The sequence below is a fragment of the Nerophis lumbriciformis genome, linkage group LG01 (genome assembly GCF_033978685.3).
Source record: "Nerophis lumbriciformis linkage group LG01, RoL_Nlum_v2.1, whole genome shotgun sequence".
Lineage (NCBI taxonomy): Eukaryota > Metazoa > Chordata > Actinopteri > Syngnathiformes > Syngnathidae > Nerophis > Nerophis lumbriciformis.
The window spans coordinates 49682467-49710170 of record NC_084548.2 but is presented as its reverse complement, the minus strand read 5'-3'; the positions used below and the strand labels follow the sequence as shown (position 1 = coordinate 49710170).

The 27704-nt window shown below is 39.1% G+C and overlaps 1 protein-coding gene across 1 annotated transcript in view; it reads right to left on the bottom strand.

Annotated features, from left to right (window-relative positions):
- Positions 1 to 15239: 15239 nt before the first annotated feature.
- The window catches only part of LOC133622669 (protein Wnt-2b-A), a 49506-nt gene continuing 37041 nt past the window's right edge, over positions 15240 to 27704 (bottom strand). Inside the window, exons 4-5 of the mRNA XM_061985516.2 lie at positions 23995 to 24259; positions 15240 to 16744 (exon numbers count right to left, since the gene is read on the bottom strand). Of these exons, the coding sequence (XP_061841500.1) occupies positions 16515 to 16744; positions 23995 to 24259 (495 nt within the window). The 3' untranslated portion in view covers positions 15240 to 16514. The remainder of the gene's footprint in view (positions 16745 to 23994; positions 24260 to 27704) is intronic.

The window sequence follows — 27704 nt, the reverse complement described above, 5'->3', positions numbered from 1 at the left end:
TCGTTAGGGTTCCTTCAGGTAGAGTGGGTGGTTCCCGCAGCGGTCGACTTGGGTGGGGTGGCTTGGGGCGGTCTTCCCGACCAGCTGCGGGGAGTCTTTGGGCCCCTCGGGGCAGGGGGTCCCGCCTTTCCGCCTGCGTGGGGTGTGGTCTCTCGCTGGTTCGGGGGCTGGCTGTCCCCTGCTTCTCCCGTGTCTTGTCCTCTGCCCGGCGCGTCTTGTGTATGACCTCCCAGCACGGTGGGCACTCGCTGCTTTGGGTTGGGTAGCTGGGCCCGTACTTTGGCTCCCGCACACACTGGGAGACGAATATATTGTACATACATACTCACATACACACAATTATTCATACATACATACATACGTAGATTCATTCATACATACCGTATTTTTCGGATTATAAATCACAGGTTTTTTTTCATAGTTTGGCCGTGGGTGCGACATATACTCCGGAGTTACTTATGTGTGAAATTATTAACACATTACCCTAAAATATCAAATAATATTATTTATCTAATTCACGGAAGAAACGAAGCAAATGTCAGCAATCGTCACACACACGTCAACCAATAAGAATTCGGCGGGGGAGGGTCATGGCAGAAGTGCATTGTGGGTCATGGGATGCTAACTGCTATATGTGATATGCTAAGGCCGTAGCGATTAAAATGAATAATTAAAAAAAAAACTGAGAAGGGCTGAACAAAAATGGCAGCGAAAAAGAAATCATATACTGCAGATTACAAGCGGGACGTAGTGAAATATGCAACAGAAAACGGCGATCGAGCAGCAGAAAGAAAGAACGCTAGTGGCGCATACCAGGAGCGACAACGAGGAAGAAGATTTAATCGGATTTAGCGATCAGGAGTGACAGATTGTTTGGTAAACGTATAGCATGTTCTATATGTTAGAGTTATTTGAATTACTCTTACCATAATATGTTACGTTCACTGTACATACCAGGCACGTTCTCAGTTGGTTATTTATGCCTCATATAACGTACACTTATTCAGCCTGTTGTTCACTATTCTTTATTTATTTTAAATTGCCTTTCAAATGTCTATTCTTGGTGTTGGATTTTATCAAATACATTTCCCCCCAAAATGCGACTTATACTCGAGTGCGACGTATATATGTTTTTTTCCTTCTTTATTATGCATTTTCGGCAGGTGCGACGTATACTTCGGAGCGACTTATAATCCGAAAAATACAGTACATACGCGCACACATTGGTACTTACCCTCATACATATACATACGATCCCACATACATACACAAATACAAACGTACATTACATACATACACACACACGGTACAAACATATACACATACTGTACATATACAAGCACATATGCATACATACACTCATGCATATAATGACGTTTCATCAAACATATATTAACATTGTTATATGCGAGTCCGCCATTGTAGTCCATCGTTATAGTCAATAAGCTCCTTATTTTTCTCTATCCTCTTGTTGTGGGGATACTTATATCTGTCAGTAGGCTCCATATGGAAGCGCTAAAAATTACAAAATGACTGACGAGGAGAAGACACAGTCAAAGTAAAGGCAGGTAAATAAGACAGCCCAAATGGTCGCATCTTGAAGAGATGGTCAGACAGCAGCTTGAAGATGGTCTAACATAATCTATGCAAATTTTTTACCAATTTGGTGAGATTTGTCTCATTTCCAGGGTCGAAGCAAAGCCGAGGAATTTGTGTTAGTGAACTAATACAGAGACGGTAGCCTAGAAAGCAGCCTTGAGACAATCAAACATGACTTTTAATGCTATCACCTGTTATATATTGGTGTGTTAACAGCATTTTCACACTGGTAAGTTTGAATAAAAACACATTTTATTCTAATGGACAGGTCGCATTTAGTGAGCTGTTAGCGTTAGCTGCTAAGCTAAGCTAGCTGGGGGTTACAAACAACATACAGTAATTGTAAAAAAAACAATACCCATATTCATAGATCAATAACTGAGAAGACTTTAAATATTTACCACATCAATGCACAATGTATTTCAGACTTGTAATATATTTGTCACACCTGGGTGAAGTCTTTTCGGGGTTTCGTCTGGTTTCATGTTGTCTTATCATTTCCTGTTTTATTTTGAAAGGTTAACTCTCCCTCTCATTTCAGATCACTTGCCCTTCCTCCTGTTTCACTGGTCTGATGTCTCTCCTGATTGCCTGATTGTGCCCACCTGTGTCACCCTCCCTCATGTGTACAAATGTCTCGTCCTCCTCTTGTCCTGTGCCAGAGTGTTTCGTATCTTCTTGTGCGTACCTCCAGCGTTCCTTTGCCATAGCATTGTCCACAGCCATAGCCACGTTTTTGTACCTTTTTGGATCCACGGGAGTATTTTTATTTGTACGTTTTCTCAGGTAAGTTTAGCTTCCTAGCACCACCTCCGTTGGAGCCGTTTTTGTTATACTTAGTAGTTTTTGTTCATAGCCCCTTTTTTCCCTCCGTTGACGGAGCGTTTTGAGTTATTTATATTTTTGTTAGTTTAGAGGTCAGGTTAGTTCTGTTTTTGATAGCCTGTTTTGTTTCTCCCGTTTTGGACCCCTTCCCTTGTCTGGATAAATATCTGTTTCTGAACATCCTGCATCTGTGTTCAGAATCCTGTTCTGGTCGTGACAATATTTAGTTTGAAAAAAAAAAAAATCTTCGAGACACCACACATTGACATGTCCTGTTGACTTACCTCTGAAAGGACGACAGTCTTCTCTTTCTGATGTAAAATCTTGCACCCAACCAAAGTCGGTTTGTCGATAAGCTGAATTTCCATCCATCCATTTCTACCGCTTATCCCTCTCACAGTCAAATTTGCCTTCCGAAATGTTTCGCGTGTATAAAAAACTGACTCCGTTGACGATCGAGATACAGAACACGCTCGGCAAATCTCGTCTTTTGGACGTGCTCATGTGGATCAATTACACCAATTTTGCCTATTTTTTAAGGTGGCAAGCACTTGGAACAGGGGCCAGTTTGTTTCCATGGAGATGTTTTCTTTTCGTACGATCCATTTTAAATTCAGTCTGTTGCTCTCTCTCACAAACTAAATCTTTGTCCAGCAACAACGGCTGCGCAGCCTCCAAATTGCATTGCGAAATCACGTGACCTGGAAACGTGTGCAAAGTAGATTGTGTCTGTTAAATAAATAGACTTAGGCATGCAATCCATTTTGCGTCTCTGTCTTTATTATTATGCAAAATATATGCTAATCATTAAAACGGCCAAAATACTGGGAGAGGAATCAATTAATCAATAAATTATTGTCGTTGTCATAATAACACATTCATGTCAATGAGATTTTGTTTGAGCTTTGTCTAGGGGCATAGAAACTGCATTAATGTGCAAGTTGACCATAAAAGATGCATATGCAAATATTTAGCACACGCAATGTGATTTATCAACATTTATTGCCATTTTACGAGCACTATTTTGCATTTTATATAGCACTTGTGGGAAAGAAGAGCAAACTGACAGTTCCACACATGGCTGCAGGAATAGGTGCTCGCGCTGCAAAGACAGACGGACAGACGAGAATCCTCCGTCCTAAAAAATAAATGTTCTTAACATAATTGTATAACTGCTAGAGGACTTAAGAGGCTGATTAAAACAAATTAATTTGATGTGTTTTGGTGTCCTTTAATATTTTTCTAATGACGTCTGTTTTTTTCCACCTAGAATATATAGTATTTTAGAATCAGAATCAGAATCAGAAATACTTTATTAATCCCCTAGGGCAGGGGTGTCAAACTAATTTTAGATCAGGGGCCACATGGAGAAAAGTCTACTCCCAAGTGAGCCAGACTGGTAAAATCACGGCACGATAACTTAAGAATAAAGACAACTTCAGATTGTTTTCTTTGTTTAAAAATAGAACAAGCATATTCTGAAAATGTACAAATCATAATGTTTTTTTACACTTACATGTTGCGGTTAATAGTATTATACCTTTATTTGTCGTTATTTATACTTTCTGAATAAATTATGTGATAATGTTCATCAGTCAACTCATTGGTGTTAATTTTCAACCTATCAAGATAAAAAAAATATCAAAATCAAATTGCAGGATGTTATTTATGTAGTTTGCTCATTTTCCTCGACTGGTGCACTAACATCATGCGGTTTATTTTTATTTTTTTACATATGTTGCATCATGTACAAAGATACAAAGAATTGCTATTGCGACACCTCGTGGACACATTTAGAACAGCAGTTTCTTTCATTCAAAAATGTTGGCTCAATTTTATACATAACAAACTCATCTTGTACGTTTCACACCGCTGCCCTAGGGGAAGTTGAGATTTTCAGCACAAACCAATTCAAACAGAACAGGACCGCTGACGGCACAGCCAACTTCCGGCGCCCCTTTATTTTTTTCAGAAAATGCACAATATATAGTATTTAAACATTTCTTATATGAAAACAACTTTTTTAAGTATGTACTGTTTTGCATCTTGACTCTTGAACACATTAGTGCTTCTAAAAAGCCCATAAAAAGTGGTAGATGCCGCCTGTATGTTAGAAAACATACCAAAACGCTGCATGGAGGAGCATATAATGAATGTGCAGTAAATGAGAGTGTCTCCGTGGTGATGCCCCGTATAATGCGCACACAATCCTTATGTAAATACGGCAGTCTGCACCATTTTTAAATTGCACACACAGTCTTAGTAAATTGCATGCAACATGGTCCCTAATAGTACACGCTATTTCATACATTGCACACGCTGTTTAGTGTGTGGTATTTGGATCTTAGTAAATCAGACCCCAAGTGTGTGTGTATGAGGCGGTGACACTGGATTTAGGGTGCGATATTGGGATAAGACCCCAAAAATTGGTGCTACACCTCTCTCTGCTCCTTGCTAACTTTCTGTATTGGAACCATGTTTTTTAATACACATATACGTACTAGTCTGAGACGGCGTGGCGTAGTGGGAGAGTGGCCGTGCGCAACCCGAGGATCCCTGGTTCAATCCCCACCTAGTACCAACCTCGTCATGTCCGTTGTGTCCTGAGCAAGACACTTCACCCTTCCTCCTGATGGGTGCTGGTTAGCGCCTTGCATGGCAGCTCCCTCCATCAGTGTGTGAATGTGTGTGTGAATGGGTAAATGTGGAAGTAGTGTCAAAGCGCTTTGAGTACCTTGAAGGTAGAAAAGCGCTATACAAGTACAACCCATTTATTTATTTATCATTTAACCTTGAGACCTCCGATTTCGGGAGGTGGGGGGGTGTGGGGCGTGGGCGGGGGGCGTGGTTGCGGGCGTGGTTAAGATATATATATATATATATATATAAGAAATACTTGACTTTCAGTGAATTCTAGCTCTATATATATATATATATATATATATTTTATTACATATATATATATATATTTATTTTATTACATATATATATATTTTATTACATATATATATATATATATATATATATATATATATATATATATATATATATATATATATATATATATATATATATATATAAATAAATAAAAGAAATACTTGAATTTCAGTGTTCATTTATTTACACATTTACACACACATAACACTCATCTACTCATTGTTGAGTTAAGGCTTGAATTGTCCATCCTTGTTCTATTCTCTGTCACTATTTCAGAACACACACATTATACAAATATACATTATAAAATCAATAAGAAAACGGGAGCTCTAATTTGGGAGTCTGAATTAGGATCAGAAGTTCCTATATAAACATTGCGCACTCACGTCGCCTTTTTGTATTGATTACTGCAGCTGTGCACTGGATTCATTCACAAATACAAACTACAACTCACAAACACTTTAGAGTTAGGCTCCACCATCAGAATGTGTACTTAAACTTATAAAGATCACATGGATATTATTCAGTGAGTTGATTCACCAAAACTAACCTGTTATACAGGAGGAAAAAGCACACAGGACGTTTCAATTGTTCACAGACTGGTCGCGCTCATCAGAATGACAAGACACTTTCGGTCTGCAGGTGATAGCATTCAATTGGGAAGAAACGCCCTACTGCCCCCTATTGACCTATGTGAATACTGATAAATGTGTAATGACAGCTCCAAAAACGAATTCAAACCACAAAATAAAATAAATAAATCAACACAAAAATGTGACACATTATGGGTGGGTCACATATGCATGTACAGTAGATGGCAGTATTGTCCTGTTTAAAAGTGTCACAACATTGCTGTTTACGGCAGACGAACTGCTTTACGGGGGACGAAAACTTGACTGCTGTTGTTGTGTGTTGTTACCGCGCTGGGAGGATGTTAATGAAACTGCCTAACAATAAACACACATAAGAAACCAAGAACTCGCCCTCGATCATTAGCTGTTTATATGGTGGGAAAGCGGACGTGAGAACAGGCTGTCAACACGTCACTCAAGTCCGCATGGAGCTGGAGGGGGCGTGGCCTCCAGCTCCGCCTGAATTTCGGGAGATTTTCGGGAGAAAATTTGTCCCGGGAGGTTTTCGGGAGAGGCGCTGAATTTCGGGAGTCTCCCGAAAAATCCGGGAGGGTTGGCAAGTATGGTCTGAGCTTTCAAATACTAGGGATGTCCGATAATGGCTTTTTGCCGATATCCGATATTCCGATATTGTCCAACTCTTTAATTACCGATACCGATATCAACCGATAGATACAGTTGTGGAATTAACACATTAGTATACCTATTTTGGACAACCAGGTATGGTGAAGATAAGGTACTTTTAAAAAAAATCTATAAAATAAAATAAGATAAATAAATTAAAAACATTTTCTTGAATAAAAAAGAAAGTAAAACAATATAAAAACAGTTACATTGAAACTAGTAATTAATGAAAATTAGTAAAATTAACTGTTAAAGGTTAGTACTATTAGTGGACCAGCAGCACGCACAATCATGTGTGCTTACGGACTGTATCCCTTGCAGACTGTATTGATATGTAATGACATATAATGTAGGAACCAGAATATTAATAACAGAAAGAAACAACCCTTTTGTGTGAATGAGTGTAAATGGGGGAGGAAGGTTTTTTTGGGTTGGTGCACTAATTGTAAGTGTATCTTGTATTTTTTATGTTGATTTAATAATAAAAAATAAAAAAAACGATACTGATAATAAAAAAAACGATACCGATAATTTCCGATATTACATTTTAACGCATTTATCGGCAGGCCGATATTATCGGACATCTCTACATTATAGCTTTGGCTGGTCCTAAAGTCTGGATAAAATTGTTTATGCCTTTAAAGAGCTATACGAAAGAAAGCAAAGCGAAACGACATTAATGTTCCTGAAGATTCTCTATATGTGTCACTGTGACATAAACATTCGGAAACCTGACCTAGACAGAAACATGACCATTCTTGTGACCCTCAGGGGTAAACACATTCATCCTTATGTATTCCTTTTGCACATTCTGCTCGTGAACAGCGATTGACAGTGTCGAAAAGCTTGTTAACATACTTTGGGTTACACTCAACAGGTGGGAGGAAGAGCTCCTGGCTTGCATCCATACGCATGTGAACATATGATTATGAAACATATGGCATGGCTGCTGACCAACTCAAGGTGAATGTCATTGGCGGACTGCCGATGTGCTTGTTTGCCTCGAACACTGGGTGGTATTAGAGGCCGGAACCTGGACAGATCTGGAGGGAGGTGTCTGGGGGTGGGATGTGGCAGGTGGGCTGGTAATGATGATGAATTGTAGGGAACACAGTTCTTTCTCCTGAGATTAACATCTCCTGATAAACATGCCCACTGGGTCTTTAGGAAACCCTATACATTTTTCTCTCTCTCCTTCAGCTCTTAGTTGAGCTCCTGCTGTCTTGTTGGATGTCTGTCTCCTGTCCATGTGATGTTGCACAGTCTGTGTTCAAACATGATTATCATGCATGCTCAATTGAGATACAGCCCAATATAAGGGGGACTATAAAATAAATTGTTTTCATACTGGGCTAATCAAATAAAAGCTGACAGTGGGAGGCAGGATACAACTTTTCTACAAACAGACAGCCGTCCACCCTAACACCAGAAAGCAACGTCTTCAAATAACATGTTTTTGGAAAAGGAAAGTTGGGTAACTCATGAAAGCAATGGTTGAACTCCCAACACAAAGCCTTAACACTACGCTCTATCAAGATGGGAAAATAGTTGTCTGTATATCAAAACAAATTAACCCTAGCAATTAAAACATTTTAAATGTACACATACAATTGCATTATTTAAGAAAAATGAGCCATGACCTAATAACAATACATTACTATAACTTACGTTTTGATTATTGTGTGTGCTTTGACTTTGTGGATCATCTAATAGCTACTACAATTATATGAAGTGGTGGTTCTCATTAATAAATATTTCGGGAGGAGCGATCACTTTAATAATACAATTCATCCAGGTTGGCCGTCTATACATTTGTTCATGTATTAGAAATACATACAAAATAGGGGAAAATAATAGGGGTTAGTGCATGTGCCTCACAATACAAAGGTCCTGGATTCGATCCCTGGGCTCGGGGTCTTTCTGTGTGGAGTTTGCATGACTGTGTGGGTTCCCTCCGGGTACTCCGGCTTCCTCCCACATCCAAAGACATGCACCTGGGGATAGGTTGATTGGCAACACTAAAGTGGCCCTAGTGTGTGAATGTGAGTGTGAATGTTGTCTGTCTGCGATAAGGTGGCGACTTGTCCAGGGTGTACCCCACCTTCCGCCCGAATGCAGCTGAGATAGGCTCCAGCACCCCCCGTGACCCCGGAGGGGACAAACGGTAGAAAATGGATGGATGGATGGTCTGTCAAAGATAACACATTAATAACAAGTTAAAGGGGAACTGCACTTTTTTGGAATTTTGCCTATCATTCCCAATTATATAAAAAAAAAAAAAACATGTCTTTTTTTGAGGATTCTAAAGATAAACCAACATGCAGCTAATGGGAGTCACCATTGCAGCCTTCAATGCCTTCAAACAACTTCACTTCCTACTTCCAGCAACAAGCGCATGTGTTCCTACTTCTGTAAACAATTGTGTGTGTTCTAATCACAGCAGACTTGGTATTAGACCACAAATATAACTATTTTTGGGATTATGAGTATTCACAACCTTTACTTTTTGAAACTGAATATACGGAGGATGCTAGTTATGGAAGCGAGCATAAAGAGAAGGTGAAATGTTGGCGCAGACGGAAGCCGAGAGAGTCAGGACCGACGTGACTTGATGGTGTAAATGTGGAGCTTATAGCCAAGCTATGTCAGCAGAAATGGAGTGCTTACCCAAAATCAACTGAAAAAAAACGGCTCCGGTCAGCTGGACCAAAGGGACAACTGTCCAACGAGTGAGTTACTATAGTGTGGAGGGAGTAACAGTGAGTACTCAAACCAGCTCAACACGCGGTAAGAAGACAAGTTCTATGCCATGGTGCGCTTTTCAGGTGTCATCACATCACACGAAGGACACGTTATTAACACAAATAGCACACAAATAACCACACAAAGTTATTTTACTCCAATAAGAAGAAACACATTTAAACAAGTTAAATGTTGTAGGTGGACTAGCTTTAACAATATTTTAAGAGTCTCCATAAGTGTGAAAGAGTGCAATTATCCTGTTTTGTACATGTGTGAATTTAAAGTTATTCAGAGCTATTTACAATTAGGCTTCTTTAAACATAAGTGACTATTTGAGGTCTAACTCAGCAACACACTGTATGTTATCACACATAATATAAGGGTTGTACTGTGAAAGGGTTAAACAAGGTACTAGTAGTAAGAGACGGGAACAGTGCATATACATCTACAGTTATGCCAGTGTGGTTGTCAACTGTAAGTCATCCAGAAAACAAACTGCTCGCATATGCACTCTTGGATAATCAAAGTGACAGCACATTTGTTTTACAAGACAAGGCGGAAAGTCTGGACACTCAAAAGGAGCCTGTGCTATTAAAACTTTCCACATTGTCTTCCAAAAGCACAATAATTTCAAGTCAAAGTTTAACTGGACTGCAAATCTGAGGCTTTTATTCCTCAACAAAGAACCTGCTCCCAGCAACTTATTCAAGAGAGTTTATTCCTGCAAATGTCAATCATATTCATACCCCCAAGACCGCAAGGTCATGGCCACACCTGGAGCACCCTGCAGAGGAAATTCCCCCTTTGATTGATTGCAAAGTTGGACTGCTCATAGGCTATAACTGGTCTCAAGCTCTTCCGCCCAGAGAGGTTGTGTCAGGAAAAGATAATAAGCTATTTACTGTAAGAACAGACCTTGGATGGAGCATTGTCGGCTGTGTCAATATGATTGACTGATTGATTGATTATGGTGATGCAATTGTTGGAAGTCATACTTTTGTTGTCAAACAAGTGACACCGTGCTCTCCATCAAGTACTGACCTAGCAAGCGAAGTGCAGTACATATGTCGACCGCAAGCCAAATAACTAATTACTCCTACAGATGCAATAAAGGTGCTTGAATCTGACTTCTGCAAAAGAAAGGTAGAGGATGCACACTTTTCCCAAGACGACCTGCGCGTCATTTCAATGTTGGAAAAAGGAATTAGGATCAATGCAGAAGGTCATTGTGAAATGCCTTTATCATTCAAAGAAGATAAACCAAGTCTGTCAAACAACAAAAAATGTGCAGAACATCGTCTCAAGTGCTTGAAGGGAAGATTTGAGAAAGATGAACATTATCTTAAAGATTACGCAGAGTTTCTGAGACAAACAATAGCGCTTGGAGGTCCTCAATTGTCTTTCCAACACCAGGGTTTGTGAAGAAATACATTTATCTTTGCAAAAGATGGCATAAAGTGCAGTATCTGGCAAACGAGTTCTGTCCTAGATGGAAAAAGGAATATCTGTTAAACTTGCAAAAGAGGACACAATGGACTAAGAGACATAGAAACACAAAAGTAGACGGCATTGTGATTTTGCAAGAGGACACTGCACCTCGGACGGAATGGAAACTGGCTAAAGTAACAAAAGTCTTTACGGCTGAAGATGGATGTGTGAGAACACTGGAACTGCTGGTCTGCGACTCAACCATCAATGACCAAGGAAAGCACCTCTCTAAGCCAGTCTACCTAGAGAGGCCCATCCATAAAACAGTCACCTTACTCGAAGCTGAGTGATGCAGCCTTGTTGCTTCTACCTTACCGAACAAGTTTTCAATGTTATGAAAAAAATCAATAATGATTTTGGTGGAAGTGTAGCGGCCAACAGAGACAGTTTAAGTAATTACATAGATCTAAAGTGTTGTGGTTATATACACATTTTGTGAAGTGTATAATGATTATATTCATAATATATTGCTTTTGTATAACTTTGTAAATATTCAGTATGTGGGTTGATTCGATGGCGGAACCAATGTTCTCTCTGTACGTGTTGTGGTGTCGGACGTTAATGATTGATGCACACTGCTACCCTGTGTCACAGGAAATCAAAGTCCCTTTCATATTGCCAATGTAACCACTCAAAAGGCTTTATTTACCCCTCTTGTGAATGCGGCCAATAAAGTAACCTAAAAGCAATACTTTTTTTGTAATTTAATTTGATGCTTTTCAAAGTTATTATGCTAAACTTTAGCTCGTTAGCATGATAATAATTATCCCGCTAGCATGTTGGCAGGCCTATATGGCAAATATGTGTGTGCTGGATTATTTAGTTAAATCAAAAGTTATTTGAGTAGTAAGTACATATGTTTTATGTTCTATGAGAATTATCTTGTGTTGTATAGTACTGTAATACTATATTTTGTATTTTGTCCAGTTCTTAACATGATTAAATGCCTGTTGAAAAAAGAAACATTTGGTCTGGTACTTTTGATTGGAGGGAATAACAATGTCAGTGTGTGCAAAGTGCTTTTTGAGCATATTCAACAAAACTGCGATAATAATGATAACCGTGATCATTTTAGTCACAATAACCTATGTTACATACCTTGTCCATATTGAGATTGTGATTAAATAGTCACTTTTCTATTATTTTTAGGCACAATTGTTATCTGCAATTCGAGTGTACCGCTGCATCCTAAAAGTAAAATAAATTTAACACTCTTTGCCAATCATGTCCCCTAGTGTTCTTCCATATTCCGTATTCTGCACCACTTTTCCTGTGGTGTGTTTGACCTTCAGTCAATTTGTGCACACATTAAATACATTTTAATGTGCAGAAAAATGTACATATTAATATAGTATAATAATGGCTTCAGGCTAAAGGAGATACAGTGTATACTCCTCGTGTTAGCTTTACAATATCAATATGGACTGGATTTACGGTCTGGGAAGCAGAAGGGGCCGAGACGAGGAAGATTGCTGGAAAGTATTCGCTTTGATAAGTCGGCCAAGAAGCCTTTGATTAAATGTGGACCTAGCAGGAGCCCACACTAGGGCTTCTGTGACACGAGCATGTCCAATCAGAGGCTATCAACAACCCCCGGATAATTACAGCCATCTTGTCATTAGACTGCGACCCACCTGGAATTCCACATAGTGAGGGGTGGAATGAGGCCAGCAGGGGTTTAGGTTGGGCCTTTAATCAAACACTTCCCTCCCTTAACTGATATGACACATCCCTCCCCAAATTTACACAAATCAGCCTTTGTTACTGGCAGGGATTGTTGGATTACGGATATAAAGAAGATTGAAGTATTAAATCAGCTCAGTAAATACTGCTACTGATAGTGGCCTTTGTGTATTGGGTTATAAACCAGAACAGATATCCGCGTCTACTATCAAATATAAGATACTGTAATGTTCCACTGACACCTTGAGACAGAAGATGTTGCTTCTGCAGTTTATATCTGTGGGGAAGCTAATTTTTAGTTTCTTTAAATACCTTAACCCTCTGGGGACATTACATTTTAAATGTATTCGAAGCCAAAAAGGACATACAAGTCATTAGATTTATGAACAGAGTAAAAACTTGTTGCATTCTTATTAAATTTTAGTTTTGTTTGCTCAAATTCCTCAATAAACAAAAGTCCGAAACAAAAATATTGAATAATGTAATGTTTTTTTTAATTGCTTTTTTTTCTTTTAATTTTGAGGTATTTTGATTAGACAATGCACAAACCCAAGGCTTGAGTGCTGGCTCTGGCTCGCCACATCATTTAATGTGGTCTGTCATATCATATACAGTGCATCCAGAAGTATTCAGTATCTTAAGTATTCACTTTTTCCACCTTTTTGTTTTGTTACAGCCTTATACCAAAATGGAATAAAGTAATTTTAGTCCTCAACATTCTACAGACAATACCCCGTAATGACAATGTTATTTTTTTTTTTTAATTTTGAAAATGTATTCAAAATATAAAATCATATGTACATAAGTATTCCCATTTTTTGCTCAATACTTTGTTGATGCACTTTTGGCAGCAATTACAGCCTCAAGCCTTTTTGTGTACGATGCCACATGCTTGGCACACCTATCTTTGGGAGGTTTTGCCCATTGCTCTCTGCAGCACCTTTCAAGCTAGGTTGGATTAGGTTGGATGGGAAGTGTTGGTTTTCAGAGCTTCCCATCCAACCTGATGGAGCTTGAGCGGTGCTGCGAAGACGAATGGGCGAAACTGCCCAAAGATATAGTTGTGCCAAGCTTGTGGCATCGTATTCAGAAAGACTTGAAGCTGTAATTTCTGCCAAAGGTGCATCAAAGATTGAGCAAAGTCTGTTCATAAATTTGCAAAATTGAAAGAAAAAAAAACTTTATGGGGTATTGCTTGTAGAATTTTTAGGACGAAAATGAATTTATGCCATTTTGGATTAAGGCTGTAACATAACAATATGTGGAAAAAGTGAAGCGTTGTGAATACTTTCCGGATGCATTGTACGTGGACTATAAAATGCTCCAAATATTAAAGCACTTTCTGGCTAAATGTATTTGTTGTTTCAAAAAAGACAGGAAAATGTACTGAATGCAATTGAATCATTTTTTTTATACTTTAATATTATCTAATCTTTTAACAAGATTTTCCAAGCATTTTTCTGGTTACCAAAATTGAATACTTGGATATCTGCTTGTCACATTGATTTACAACTTCAACGCGAGTTATCCATCAATCTGTTAGTAAAACATATAATAATGAAAATCCGTTGCAAATTGTATAAAGAGGCTATTATATGTTTTTATTCACACCATCTCACTGTTACAATTGGCCCTCTAAAGGCAGCCATAATTGCGATGTGGATCCATAATAAAAAAAAAAATTGGACACCCCTGAGATATATATATTTTTAATTAATTAAAAATACTTATGTTATGCAAATTCATACCAATTGAAAACTGTGACATAATTTCTTTCAAAAGGCCTTTAAAGGGTAAAGATACTAATTAAAAAAAAATTGAATGAGAGATTTAAAACATCCAAAATGTCTTATTTAGCTTTGGAGTATTGTCGAATAACTGCTAGTTGGACATTGAAATGTTACAATTTTACATGAATAAAACCTCTCAGGAAATCCTGTGTAATGGAGGAACACAACAAAAGTTATGACCAAAATTGTCATGATCCATTGCCCAGATCATGTTTTGTTGGGTTTGGTATTTCCTTGGTTGTTGATTTAGTTCTGTGTCTGCACCCGGGTTGGTTTTCTTTGTTGCCATGGGTGCTGATTAACGTCACCTGCCTCTGATTAGTGGTCGGGGCGCTCACCTGCTCCTGGTCACTAACCAGAGAGCTATTTATTCCTGTATTTCGCCACACTCTGGCTGGCAGTTATGTTTTTCAACCACGTTGGTTTTTTTGCTTCTTGTTCTTGTTTTGGCTCGTTCTGAACTTGAGCTTCCTGTGCCATCGGCACCTTTTTGTATTTTGGGTTTGATTTATTGGAATAAATCATTCTTTCTGTCTGCAATCTGCTTCCTGACGTCCATCTGCATCTTGGGGAAACAACCAGTGTATAAACATGCAACCCAGATGTGACAAAATACAGCAAAAAATGACTGAAAGGACAAAAAAGTCAGCCTTTGCACCCTGAGAGTTTATCATGTGCTTTCTTTCCAATACTGTAGATGTCTACAAACATTACTGTTTAAAAGTCTTGGTTTCAACCCAGGCTGTATTCTATCATGGTAGGGATTAAAACTGCATTTAACATATTGAAACTGAAGTTAGTCTTTATTGTTGTCCCTCCCTGATGTCTTTTGTGGCCTCACCCTTTAAAAAACGCTAGGCCAGCATGTCCCCTGATTAGTTCTGGTCTGCCAAGTCTCTTTCTTAGACTGTTTGTCCAAATGAAACAAGATTCCAGTGTCATTCTAACCATATATTTCATATAAAAATCTTTTTGGATAAGGCAATATAGTACACAATGTTATACAAGCAAGCTCAAGAACAAATTGGTAACATCTGTTTGGGGTTGGTGGTTTTTGTGTGACCGATTGATCTGAGTCTCTTCTTCGTTTCCTCAATGACATAACAAATCCAGCAGGCACAAGACATTAAAACAACGTTAAGAACTTGTTGAATTAGGTCCTGACGTTGAGCAACTCAAACCTAACGTTGAAACAACATGCTTTAACACGACATTTAATCAACGTTGGGTTTTGACGTTGATTTGACCATAGAATGTTGGTCATTTCCCAACCAATATTCTACAACACAAAAAACATTGTTGAAACAACATACTTTTTGGCAATGTTTATTCAATGTCAGGTTGTGACGTTGATTTGACCATTGAAATGTGGTCATTTCCCAACCAACAACGTGGATCCAACGTTGTCTCAATTTACAAATACAACTATTTTGCAACGATGTTTCAAAGTCCGTTTTAAAAGGAAATGTATGTATAATCAACGTTATATCAATGTCTTGTGCCTGCTGGGAGAGCACTATTTCCTCGTGTCAGTCAAAGTAGTGCATCACATACAAAGAAAAATGGAATTAACCAACAAATAATCACGTTTAAATAAATCCTTTCAAAAGCTTTAAGTTTCTTTTTGCAGTTGCATTCAAAGTTCCAATGACGTGTCTGTCCGTTTATTCAACTAATGTCCATGTCATGTTTTCCTTCATCCCCTTTAAGGATTTCTCTTTGACATTTTCAGCCTCAACGTCCTCTTGTCAAAGCGCACAAAGTCTAAAAGCAACATTTGTCTGTCCCTTCCGCAAAAACAAAGGAACATATGTGAGTATATGTAAATGAATTTTTTGTATGATGTTAAAATACTGGTTTGAAGGCTCAGTTAAAATCTTTAAAGCAGTATGAAAGCAGCAAACCATTTTTTAAACCCAGAAAAAGGACTGAACTTCGAGCCCCAAGTTTCAACTTTTTCACTGTCCATCCTCTTGTCCCAGCAGTTCTTAAACAGAGTATTTACTTATACTGATGGGCACTGAAATGAAGCGCTTTTAACACAAACAGTCACATAAGCCATGCAAGGATGAACCGAGATGGGGGCTGGGGATGGCAGCACTTTCAGACACACTTTCCCAGAATGCCATTTTTTAGCAGGATGGCCTGCAAAGGGGGAAGGGGTGGGGTTCCATCACAGGAGGGCTGGTACTCCTCAGGTCTTGTCCAACCATTCAGCTCGTTTGGGGGCCTTGCACGTGTGTATGTCCACATCTTCCTGGCAGTCCTTGCACTCCACGGCGCAGCACCATTTGAATTTGCACTCGCACTTGGTGACTTGTTTGAGTCTGGTGGTGTCATAGCCCCGCCCACAGCACATGACCTCGCAGCCATCTGTGCTGCGTGATGTCTTGTTGCAGACCCGCCCTGCAGTGCCTAAGGAACCTGTGAAATTCAGAAGAGTTACTTTTTTCCATGGAGTGTATGAACTAAAATGTCCTATTAAACAAACATACCATCTTGGATGCACCCAGCTTTCTTTCAGTAACTTTCCTATTTGCTTTTTGTTGTTCTAAGAGAGCTTATAGACCCACACCGCATACCTTATAGTGAAATTGTGTTGATGGCAAATGGTAAATGGTACAGAAAAGCAACATACAAACTACTGTAATAACCGGATGCAATCATGAGTGCAATGTTGGGATAGTGCAATACAAGGGGAGTGTAATGTGTGATCTCATAACTAACTGATATACCTGCGCACTGTTCACTGTATTGTCGGATGAACTGTATGTATGTATGTATGTATGTATGTATGTATGTATGTATGTATGTAAAACGCTGTGTCTTGATGTCCAAGACAAATTTCTGCTCGGAGACAATAAAGCTTGATTGATTGATTGAAACTTGTATTAGTGTACATATTCCGTACAATTGACCACTAAATGGTAACACCCGAATAAGTTTTTCAACTTGTTTAAGTCGGGGTGCACGTTAATCAATTCATGGTAAATATCACTGAATAGAACTACTAGTTGGCCGGAAGTGCCTGTCCCAATGCATCACTGTTTGCCCCATTTCCGTATGCCCAAGGACCTCCTGGCGGCAAAGTTTGTGTTCCTCCGTCATGATGTTCATTGCTCCTTACGACGGCCCTTTTCAGGTGGTGAGGGCAGGGCTCAAGAAGTTTGTTATAGACTTGGGCGGTCGGCACGAGCGGGTTACTGTGGATCGGATAAAGCCTGCCTATCTGGACCTGGGCGACTTGATGTTGCCTACACTCCCACCTCGTGGGGGCCGGCCTCTTGCAGCTGTTGTGGACTCTGTTCTCTCTTTTAAAATACGGTCTGGATTGCCCAGGCTTGCTGCCGTCAAGGCAGGCCCCCAAAGGCGACATTGACACTGTGGCAGTTAGCTTCTATGGCCGTCCTATTAAGCCACCGAGAAAAACCTGATTTTGTGGTTTCTGTAGTTTTTTTTTGTTTTTGTTTTTCTCTCTCTTTGAAGTTTGGCTTATAGTAGTGCCAAATCTTATGTCTTGTGTGTGTGTGTGTGTGTGTGTGTGTGTGTGTGTGTGTGTGTGTGTGTGTGTGTGTGTGTGTGTGTGTGTGTGTGTGTGTGTGTGTGTGTGTACACACATATATTTATTCACATATCTAGTCATGTGTATATATACAGTATGTATATATATATATATATATATATATATATATATATATATATATATATATATATATGTGTGTATATATATATATATATATATATATATATATATATATATATATATATATATACTGTATATATATATATATATATATATATATATATATATATATATATATTCACGTATCTAGTCATGTGTATATGTATATGTATATGTATATGTATATGTATATGTATATATATATATATATATATATATATATATATATATATATATATATATATATTCACGTATCTAGTCATGTGTATATGTATATGTATATGTATATGTATATGTATATGTATATATATATATATATATATATATATATATATATATATATATATATATATATACATATATATACACATGACTACGTGAAAACTGTAGTAGCCTGCTAAGCGACATGCCTACTAATCTCAGATGTCAGATTAATTATCGATTGAAACGATAATTTGATACGAAAAAAGCTTTGATTTATATTCTGTTGCTTTGATTACTCATTTGATGAGTGTAACTAATAAAAATGTATAAAATCCGTAACGCAGGGAGTGCCAGGAACTATAAATACAGTAGGTGGACCTTAGATTCTGTGTGGTCGCTGCAATGGCTATGGTGTGTGTGTGCCGTGATCTGTGTGGCAGCGGACAGCGTAAAGTTTGAAAAATATACATTTTTATTAGGGCTGTCAGCGTTAACGCGTTAACGGGTGTGACTGTTAGAAAAATTATTGCATTATCAAATATGAATGAAGATAAATCTGGCTTAACTTGGAAAACGCGTGCATTTGTTACACGGTCTGTGATTGCGACGATGGGCAGCCCATTTCGCTTAAAAACAGAACTTTGGATAAAACTAAGGCAACTTGTTGGTATTGCTTCGACAAACGTTCTTACTAAGTTTAAAATACCATCTTAAAGTGAAACACGTACTCGAGGATGGCGCCGACAGTGTTGTCAATCCTTTTGGTGATTTTTTTGATAAAAGCTACTAGCGACATATCTAGTGACTTTTCCCGGGGATGTTGGAGCCTATTTTTGTGTTTTGGCGACTCTGAGGTGAAAGCAAGCAGCAGTCAACGTCCTCAGCTAGCAGTGACGGGTGCTGCCGGTCAGCTGGTGCTGCTGTTCTACTCGCGCTGATAGCTACACGCTAGCATGAATGCTAGCTACATCAACAACAAGCAGAGAAGAATGATACGCTGGCAAAATTTACTGATTCAATGTTGTGAACCAAAAGTAGCACAGTTAAGTTAAACATATGCCTTTGTTAAACTGATAGCCACCGCATGCAGAACATCTAACATCTGTGTAGACCAAGTCCTGCAAGAAGATGTTGTTCATATCACCACAGCTGATTTGTCGTACAATACTTTGGAGAGACACAATTACAACAAGGATAAACGGTAGAAGCATTTAAGTCCCATCTTAAAACTAATTTGTATACTCTAGCCAGATGTGGCTCTTTTGATGACTGCATCTGGCTCTCAGATAAATCTTAGCTGACATTGCTTAACACGATAAGTAATTAATAATTCCGTGTTAAAAATAACATTCAAATTATAACCATTCTCATACATTTTAATCCATCCATCCATTTTCTATCGCACCTGTTCAAGAAGTCGAATTAATGGTAAGAAGTATTTTATTTATTATTGGTTAGCTTCAGAATAACAATGTTATTAAAAAGAATAAGAGACTTATTATATTCTAAAAATGTTGGTCTTACTTAAAAATGCACACAATTAGTTGTTTTCGGTGTTAAAAAACATTATATGGCTCTCATGGAAATACATTTTAAAATATTTGGCTTTCATGGCTCTCTCAGCCAAAAAGGTTCCCGACCCCTGCTCTAGCCTTTAAATAGACCCCCCCTTTTAGACCAGTTGATCTGCCGTTTCTTTTCTGCTCTGCCCCCCTCTCCTTCGTGGAGAGGGGGGGGCACAGATTCGGTGACCACAGATGAGGCACTAGCTGTCCAAAGTCGGGACCCAGGGTGGACCACTCATCTGTGCATCAGTTGGGGACGTCTCTGCGCTGTTGACCTGGCTCCACTCAAGATGATCTCCTGCTGGCCCCACTATGGACTGGACTCTCACACTATTATGTTAGATCCACTATTGACTGGACTCTCACAATATTATGTTAGATCCACTATGGACTGGACTCTCACAATATTATGTTAGATCCACTATGGACTGGACTCTCACAATATTATGCTAGATCCACTCGACGTTCATTGCACCGGTCGCCCAGGGGGATGAGGGGTCCCCACATCTGCGGTCCCCTCCAAGGTCTCTCATTGTCATCCCATTGGGTTGAGTTTTTTCTTGCCCTGATGTGGGATCTGAGCCGAGGATGTCGTAATGGCTTGTGCAGCCCTTTGAGACACTCGTGATTTAGAGCTATACAAGTAAACATTGATTGATTGATTGAAAAACCAACTGTACCACACAAACAAGAGCATCAACTTGCAACTACAGACTAAATGTGAATTTATTTTGCTTCCTGGAGAAGGTTGGACATCTGTAAGTAAAAAACAAGCCGGGGTCGCATTGTACCCCAAAAAAGAGGTCAGCATTGTCATCTGAAAAAGGTAAACTTGTTTGTGTCAACAACTGTTTAAACTAAAGAAGAGTAAATGGTGCACTATGTTAAGTTGTTTGTTTATTACATTATCGATTTGTGATTGTATCGTGTTTGCAAGATTATTGCAAACTGCAAAGACTTTCAAAATGTGCACCTAATTTGTACCATAGTTTTGAGCAAATCAATGACTTGCAATTAAGTAAAACATTTAAAAACGTTCGAGTATGACATTCTGACTACTAAATTGTATTTGTACCTAAATATTGGGGTATTTTCTTCAGCAAATATTATTTATGCAAGCAAATAATGACCTGTGGTTAATGATTAATCACAGGTTTAAAAAAATTATTCTTTGACAGCCATACTTTTTATTAATGCCACAATGTGCAATAAGTGCAATTTCAATGTTGATGATTTATGATGCATTTATTAGGAAAAAAAAGATTATGGCAAGCAGAAAATAATGTTTATTTCAAATGTTTTTCTCAAAATTAGCATTGAGGATAAGAAGTGTGTTTTATCCGATTTACTCGATTAGTTGAACAAACGGACTCAAATTTATAGAGGCAGCCTTACAAAAAAACATTTTTGGCTTGTAAATGGTGTCTTTTTAAGGATTTCAACGCAAACTGCATCCTCGTCCTGACAAATCAAGTAACCTTCTTGATGTAATGTCTTGCTAAATATATGCGCTAAAATAGCATGCATATAACTTGTCTAGACCAGTCTATTACCTAATTGACAGGCATATTGTACGTGTGTGCGAGGTGTGCGAATGTCATTTCTCGTAGAGATTACTGCCGCTATTTGACGGAGGAGCTCCGTGTTTGAACTGCTACCTATCACAACAAGCTCCCCGTAGAACAACAGGGACTCGAACACAACTATGTGATGTTGGTAGAGTAGCCTATAGTTACACTGCCTTTCCCAAGCCACTGCTCCCTTTGAACACACACTGTGTGTGTGACAGTTAAATGGACAGTGGAGCGTGATAGACAGACAGGCTCTCACACTCTGAGGCCCACTCTGCCCTCCAGCTACGCTTAGTTCAGACAGACCGAGAGCGAGAGAGACTGAACAACAAAAAGAAGTGTTTTTTTTTCTTTTTTTTTTTTCTTTTTTTTGTTAATTAGCTGCTGTGTCCCGAGGCGATGAATTCTACTGGGAAGGTGAGAAAGGGGGGGCAGAGGCCGTGGGTGCTTCGGGGCTCGAGTACCCACGGACAATGCCGAGCACCCACGTGGGATTGATGGCAACTTTCAATCAATTAATAATCAATCTTGTTGTAGTTAATTTTGTGGCGGGCTTGGTCCGGTTTACACAATAAATAAGTCACGAATCCATCCATCCATCCATCCATTTTTCTACCGCTTATTCCCTTCGGGGTCATGGGGGGCGCTGGAGCCTATCTCAGCTACAATCGGGCGGAAGGCAGGGTACACCCTGGACAAGTCGCCACCTCATCGCAGGGCCTAAGTCACGAATCAAATAGTCCATATTTAACAATGCCTAACCAAAATTTCATTGTGCCCAATAATAAACTAATGTCACAATTATCTTGACTTTGAACACAATGCACACAAGCGAATGAAGAGCATACTTAGTCAACAGCCATACATGTCACACTAAGGGTGGCAGTATGAACAATGCCAACACTGTCATAAACATGTGTCATATAGTAAAACCACAATAAACAACAACGTTGTTTATTGTTGGAATATTTGCACCGCAACACAACATAACACTGCAGAACAAATTCCCAGAATTCCCTGCAGCACCAACTCTTCCGGGACGCTACAAAATAAACAAACGCTATTGGTGGAACTACACCTAACATCCACTGTAATGATACCACGTACAATAGCGTATCTAGTCCATACTACTATGATTACCGTATTTTTCGGAGTATAAGTCGCACCGGCCGAAAATGCATAATAAAGAAGGAAAAAAACATATATAAGTCGCACTGGAGTATAAGTCGCATTTTTTGGGGAAATGTATTTGATAAAACCCAACACCAGGAATAGACAATTTAAAATAAATAAAGAATAATGAACAACAGGCTGAATAAGTGAACGTTATATGAGGCATAAATAACCAACTGAGAACGTGCCTGGTATGTTAACGTAACATATTATGGTAAGAGTCATTCAAATAACTATAACATATAGAACATGCTATACGTTTACCAAACAATCTGTCACTCCTAATTGCTAAATCCGATGAAATCTTCTCTTACGTGAATGAGCTAAATAATATTATTTGATATTTTACGGTAATGTGTTAATAATTTCACACATAAGTCACTCCTGAGTATAAGTCGCACCCCCGGCCAAACTATGAAAAAAACTGCGACTTATAGTCCGAAAAATACGGTACGTCGATATTTTTTAGCATCACAAAATCTTCTTTCGTTATTTTTAATTTAATTTATATTATGTTTATAAACTCAATAAATATGTCCCTGGACACATGAGGACTTTGAATATGACCAATGTATGATCCTGCAACTACTTGGTATCGGATTGATACCCAAATTTGTGGTATCATCCAAAACTAATGTAAAGTATCAAACAACAGAAGAATAAGTGATTATTACATTTTAACAGAAGTGTAGATAGAACATGTTGAAACATAAAATAACCAGATATTAACAGTAAATGAACAAGTAGATTAGTAATTAATTTTCTACCACTTGTCCTTAATAATGTTGACAAAATAATAGAATGATAAACGACACAATATGTTACTGCATATGTCAGCAGCTAAATTAGGAGCCTTTGTTTGTTTACTTACTAATAAAAGACAGGTTGTCTAGTATGTTCACTATTTTATTTAAGGACAAAATTGCAATAATAAACATATGTTTAATGTACCGTAAGATTGTTTTGTTAAAATAAAACCAATAATGAAATTTTTTTGGGTCCCCTTGATTTAGAAAAGTACCGAAAAGTACCGAGATACTTTTAGTACCGGTACCAAAATATTGGTATCGGAACAAAACTAATACACACACACACCGAGCACCCACTGGCAGAAATGTAGATCGGCGCCTATGGGCAGAGGAATGGAGATAGATGCCAGATCAAAAATGGACAGGGGCGTCGATCCCTAAAAAGCGTAAGAGCATTTCATCCATCAATTGGCCAATCAGAGGCAACCATAACTGATTGGGTTCTCTAGGTGATGGCTGAGCGACATGTACTCCAACCCAAGGGTGTGTGTTTGTGTTAGAAATGACTGACAAAGGTCAGCTTGTCACAGACTGACCATGTCCCCCAGGCTAGAAGGATATTAGCTTCCACATCACACTGGGGGCCAACTGTGTTATCTGACCGCCATGATTGACATCCACACACACACACACACACACAAACACAAAAACATACACAAACAGGGCTCACCTGCTGACTTGTCCTGCAGACAATAATCTGGAGAGTTCTCAAAATAGACTAGGTCGTTCTTTGTGGCTTTCCGGAAGGCTTTATTGGCCACGGTGAAGCCTGTGCCGTCTTGGTTCATTGTGACCTCGATGGCCCCGTTGTATTTCCTCCTCAGGTAGTCGCCGGTCTTTCTGAAGTCCGACATGGCCATCCAGCATGTCCGCAGCGTGCATGACCCGCTCACGCCGTGACATTTGCACTCCAGCTTCATAAACCGCTTTACAGCCTGAATACACAGAATGGATTTGGTGTTAAAAAAAAACAGAGTCCATGGGCCCCATTCAGCAACCGTTCTTAAGAACAAACTTTGTTCATAGGCCCACTTATGAAGTATCTAAGGAGATTATGTGGGCTCTGTACCCAGGATGTTGTTGTGGCTTGTGCAGCCCTTTGAGACACTTGTGATTTAGGGCTATATAAATAAACATTGATTGATTGATTGATTTGTTTTCTTAGCTGGGATTTGTTTGTAGGTAAGAACAAAATCTACGAGTGCTCCGGAGCACACTTAGGGTGGCCTATTTGTTCTTAAGTGTGACAAGTTCCCTTACTTCTATTGTCTAATGTTACATTAATGTCATAGATAGATAGATAGATAGATAGATAGATAGATAGATAGATAGATAGATAGATAGATAGATAGATAGATAGATAGATAGATAGAGATAGACATATAGCAAAATGAGCAATATATAGACATTTCAAGATACAGTGTGCGTGGAGACGCGCACACACACACACACGCACACACACACGCACACACACGCACACGCACACACACACACACACGCACACACACACACACACACACACTTCAAGATGGCAAGATGCCGCAGATCGTATCCTGGGGAGGCAGCGCATATTTCACGACCATGTACGAAGTGACGAATATTTATTTGAACACTTTAAGCTACCGAGAGCTGTCCCGCCTTTCTTTAACTTAACTTTTTTATTATGTATTTCACCCGCGGGATAATACGAATTTCTCTTCTGTAATCTGTTTGTTTTCTCCGTGTGTCTGATGTTCGGCTTTTCCGCCGGAATCGTGCCCTTATATATGGGGAATTAAGGGTGTTTAACTATGCAAATTACGGAATTAAGGGCGTTTACATATGCATATTGGGGAAATAAGGGCGTGTTTTTATACAAATTATGATAGACACACACTCGCTAACCATTTGGTATTCAGCAACTTAACAGCAGGTGGGAACAATTTGGGCGTTTAAGAACACGTCATGAATTTGAATGGAAATCACTTAGGAAGAAAGATAAGAGGAAAAGTTAGAAACTTATTGCTCAATGGGGCCCAATGTTATTATCGACGCATCACCTAATAAAATGTAAATGTTCCTTTATGTTTTTCACGACTGTGTGGCCTCCCAGAACAACACCAGTATCATCAAGTTTGCAGATGATACTACGGTCGTCGGACTGATCACCGGGGGAGCTGAGGCAGCGTACAGAAGGGAGGTAGCGGAACTGGTGGCCTGGTGTCAGGATAATAATCTCTCCTTGAACACAGACAAGACCAAGGAGATGATTATTGACCCACAGAGAAGGAGTGCACAGTACACACCTCTGTACATAGGGGGGGACAAAGGTGGACAAGGTGAAAACCTTTAAATTCCTCGGGACCCACATCAGCAAGGACCTCACCTGGGATCACAACACCAAACAAACAATAAAGAAAGCCCAGCAGCGACTGTACTTCCTAAGAAGGCTGAGAAAATTTGGCATGCCACCCAAAATTCTCAGCAACTTCTATAGACGTACGGTTGAGAGTGTCCTTACCAGCTCAATCACGGTCTGGTATGAAAACTGCTCTGCTAAGGACAGGAAGGCACTCCAGCGAGTGATTAAAACTGCTCAGTACATATCAGGAGCAGCCTTCCCCTACTCTACCAGGGCCACCAGGAGAGCACACAACATCATAAAGGACAGTACACACCCCCAGCACAGTCTCTTCAGCCTCCTACCATCAGGCAGACGATACAGGAGCCTGAAATCCAGGACTACGAGACTGACAAACAGTTTCTACCCACAGGCCATTAGGCTTGTGAATGCTAACTTGTGAATGCTAGCCCCCCCCCCCCCCCCCCGTTTTACTTTTATCTTTAAAGACAGCTACCATGACCACCCCCGAACTGTGAACCATCACTGTAGACACTTTTCACTAAAGACACTTTAACTGCTGCTGTGACCAAATGTCACCTCCATATTTATACTGTTGACTGTCTATCAGAATGTGCAATAATGTTATGTTACTTACTGTGCTCTTGAATCTTGAATCTTGAATCTTGAATCTTAACTCGGTCAAAATGTTGCCACATTACAATGTTTGGGCCTATTTTTGATCTTCCGTAACTCAGTTCTTGCTCCTGACTCGCCATTTTTCTTGCTCTCGCCTGCCTTTTTTTGCGATATAGGTCGTTGCTTTCAGATCGCATTGGTGGACGTGGTCACAGAAAGCGGCAGAAGCAGCGTGCAGATAAGAGTCTTTTTATTCCAAAATTAAGGCAAAATACAAAAAAGGTCAAGCTCCTCAAAAGCGCACGGGAAACCCATGGCAAAGCTTAGCACAGCATAACAGAATGATAGAAGAAAAGTACAATAGCACAAGGCTAGCAAATAACAAACAGTCGCATGTAGCGAACAGAAAGAAAAAAAGAACAAAGGTTGTAGCATAAAGCTACAATAAATAAATAAATAAATAAATACATTGAAATAAATACATTGAAATAGACTAATCCAATCTAATCTAAAGCTAACAAAATAACTAAACAGTAGAAATTACTGAGCAAAACGTAACTGTCGCTAGCGGCTAATAACAAAACAAAGCGTTAGCCTAAAGCTTTTGATTGATTGATTGAAACTCTTTTTAGTAGATTGCACAGTACAGTACATATTCCGTACAATTCATGGTAACACGAACGCCCAGCAGTCGCCAACGGCAGCCCCGGCCCTAACCAATCTGGCGCCCTAGGCAAGATTTTAGGTGGCGCCCCCCCACATCGGCAGTGAAGTGTATATACTCACAAGAAACCGAATAGCTTTGTCTTTGACCTTTTTTTTTTTTACTTACAACTATACCTAATATATAAAGGGGTGGAAAAGTGACTATTACGTACAGGGCAAACATTAGCTAACCAGAAGGCAATAACAATGTAAATAAAAACACCTGCTTAAAAGATCTAATACAAATGTCCCTGATGAATGTAAGGTGGGAGCAGAGGTGGGTAGTAACGCGCTACATTTACTCCGTTACATCTACTTGAGTAACTTTTGGGATAAATTGTACTTCTAAGAGTAGTTTTAATGCAACATACTTTTACTTTTACTTGAGTATATTTATAGAGAAGAAACGCTACTTTTACTCCGCTACTTTTATCTACATTCAGCTCGCTACTCGCTACTAATTTTTATCGATCTGTTAATGCACGCTTTGTTTGTTTTGGTCTGTCAGACAGACCTTCATAGTGCCTGCGTTTCAACAAATACAGTCACTGGTGACATTCACTCCGTTCCACCAATCAGATGCAGTCACTGGTGACGTTGGACCAATCAAACAGAGCCAGGGGTCACATGACCTGACTTAAACAAGTTGAAAAACTTATTGGGGTGTTACCATTTAGTGGTCAATTGTACGGAATATGTACTGTACTGTGCAATCT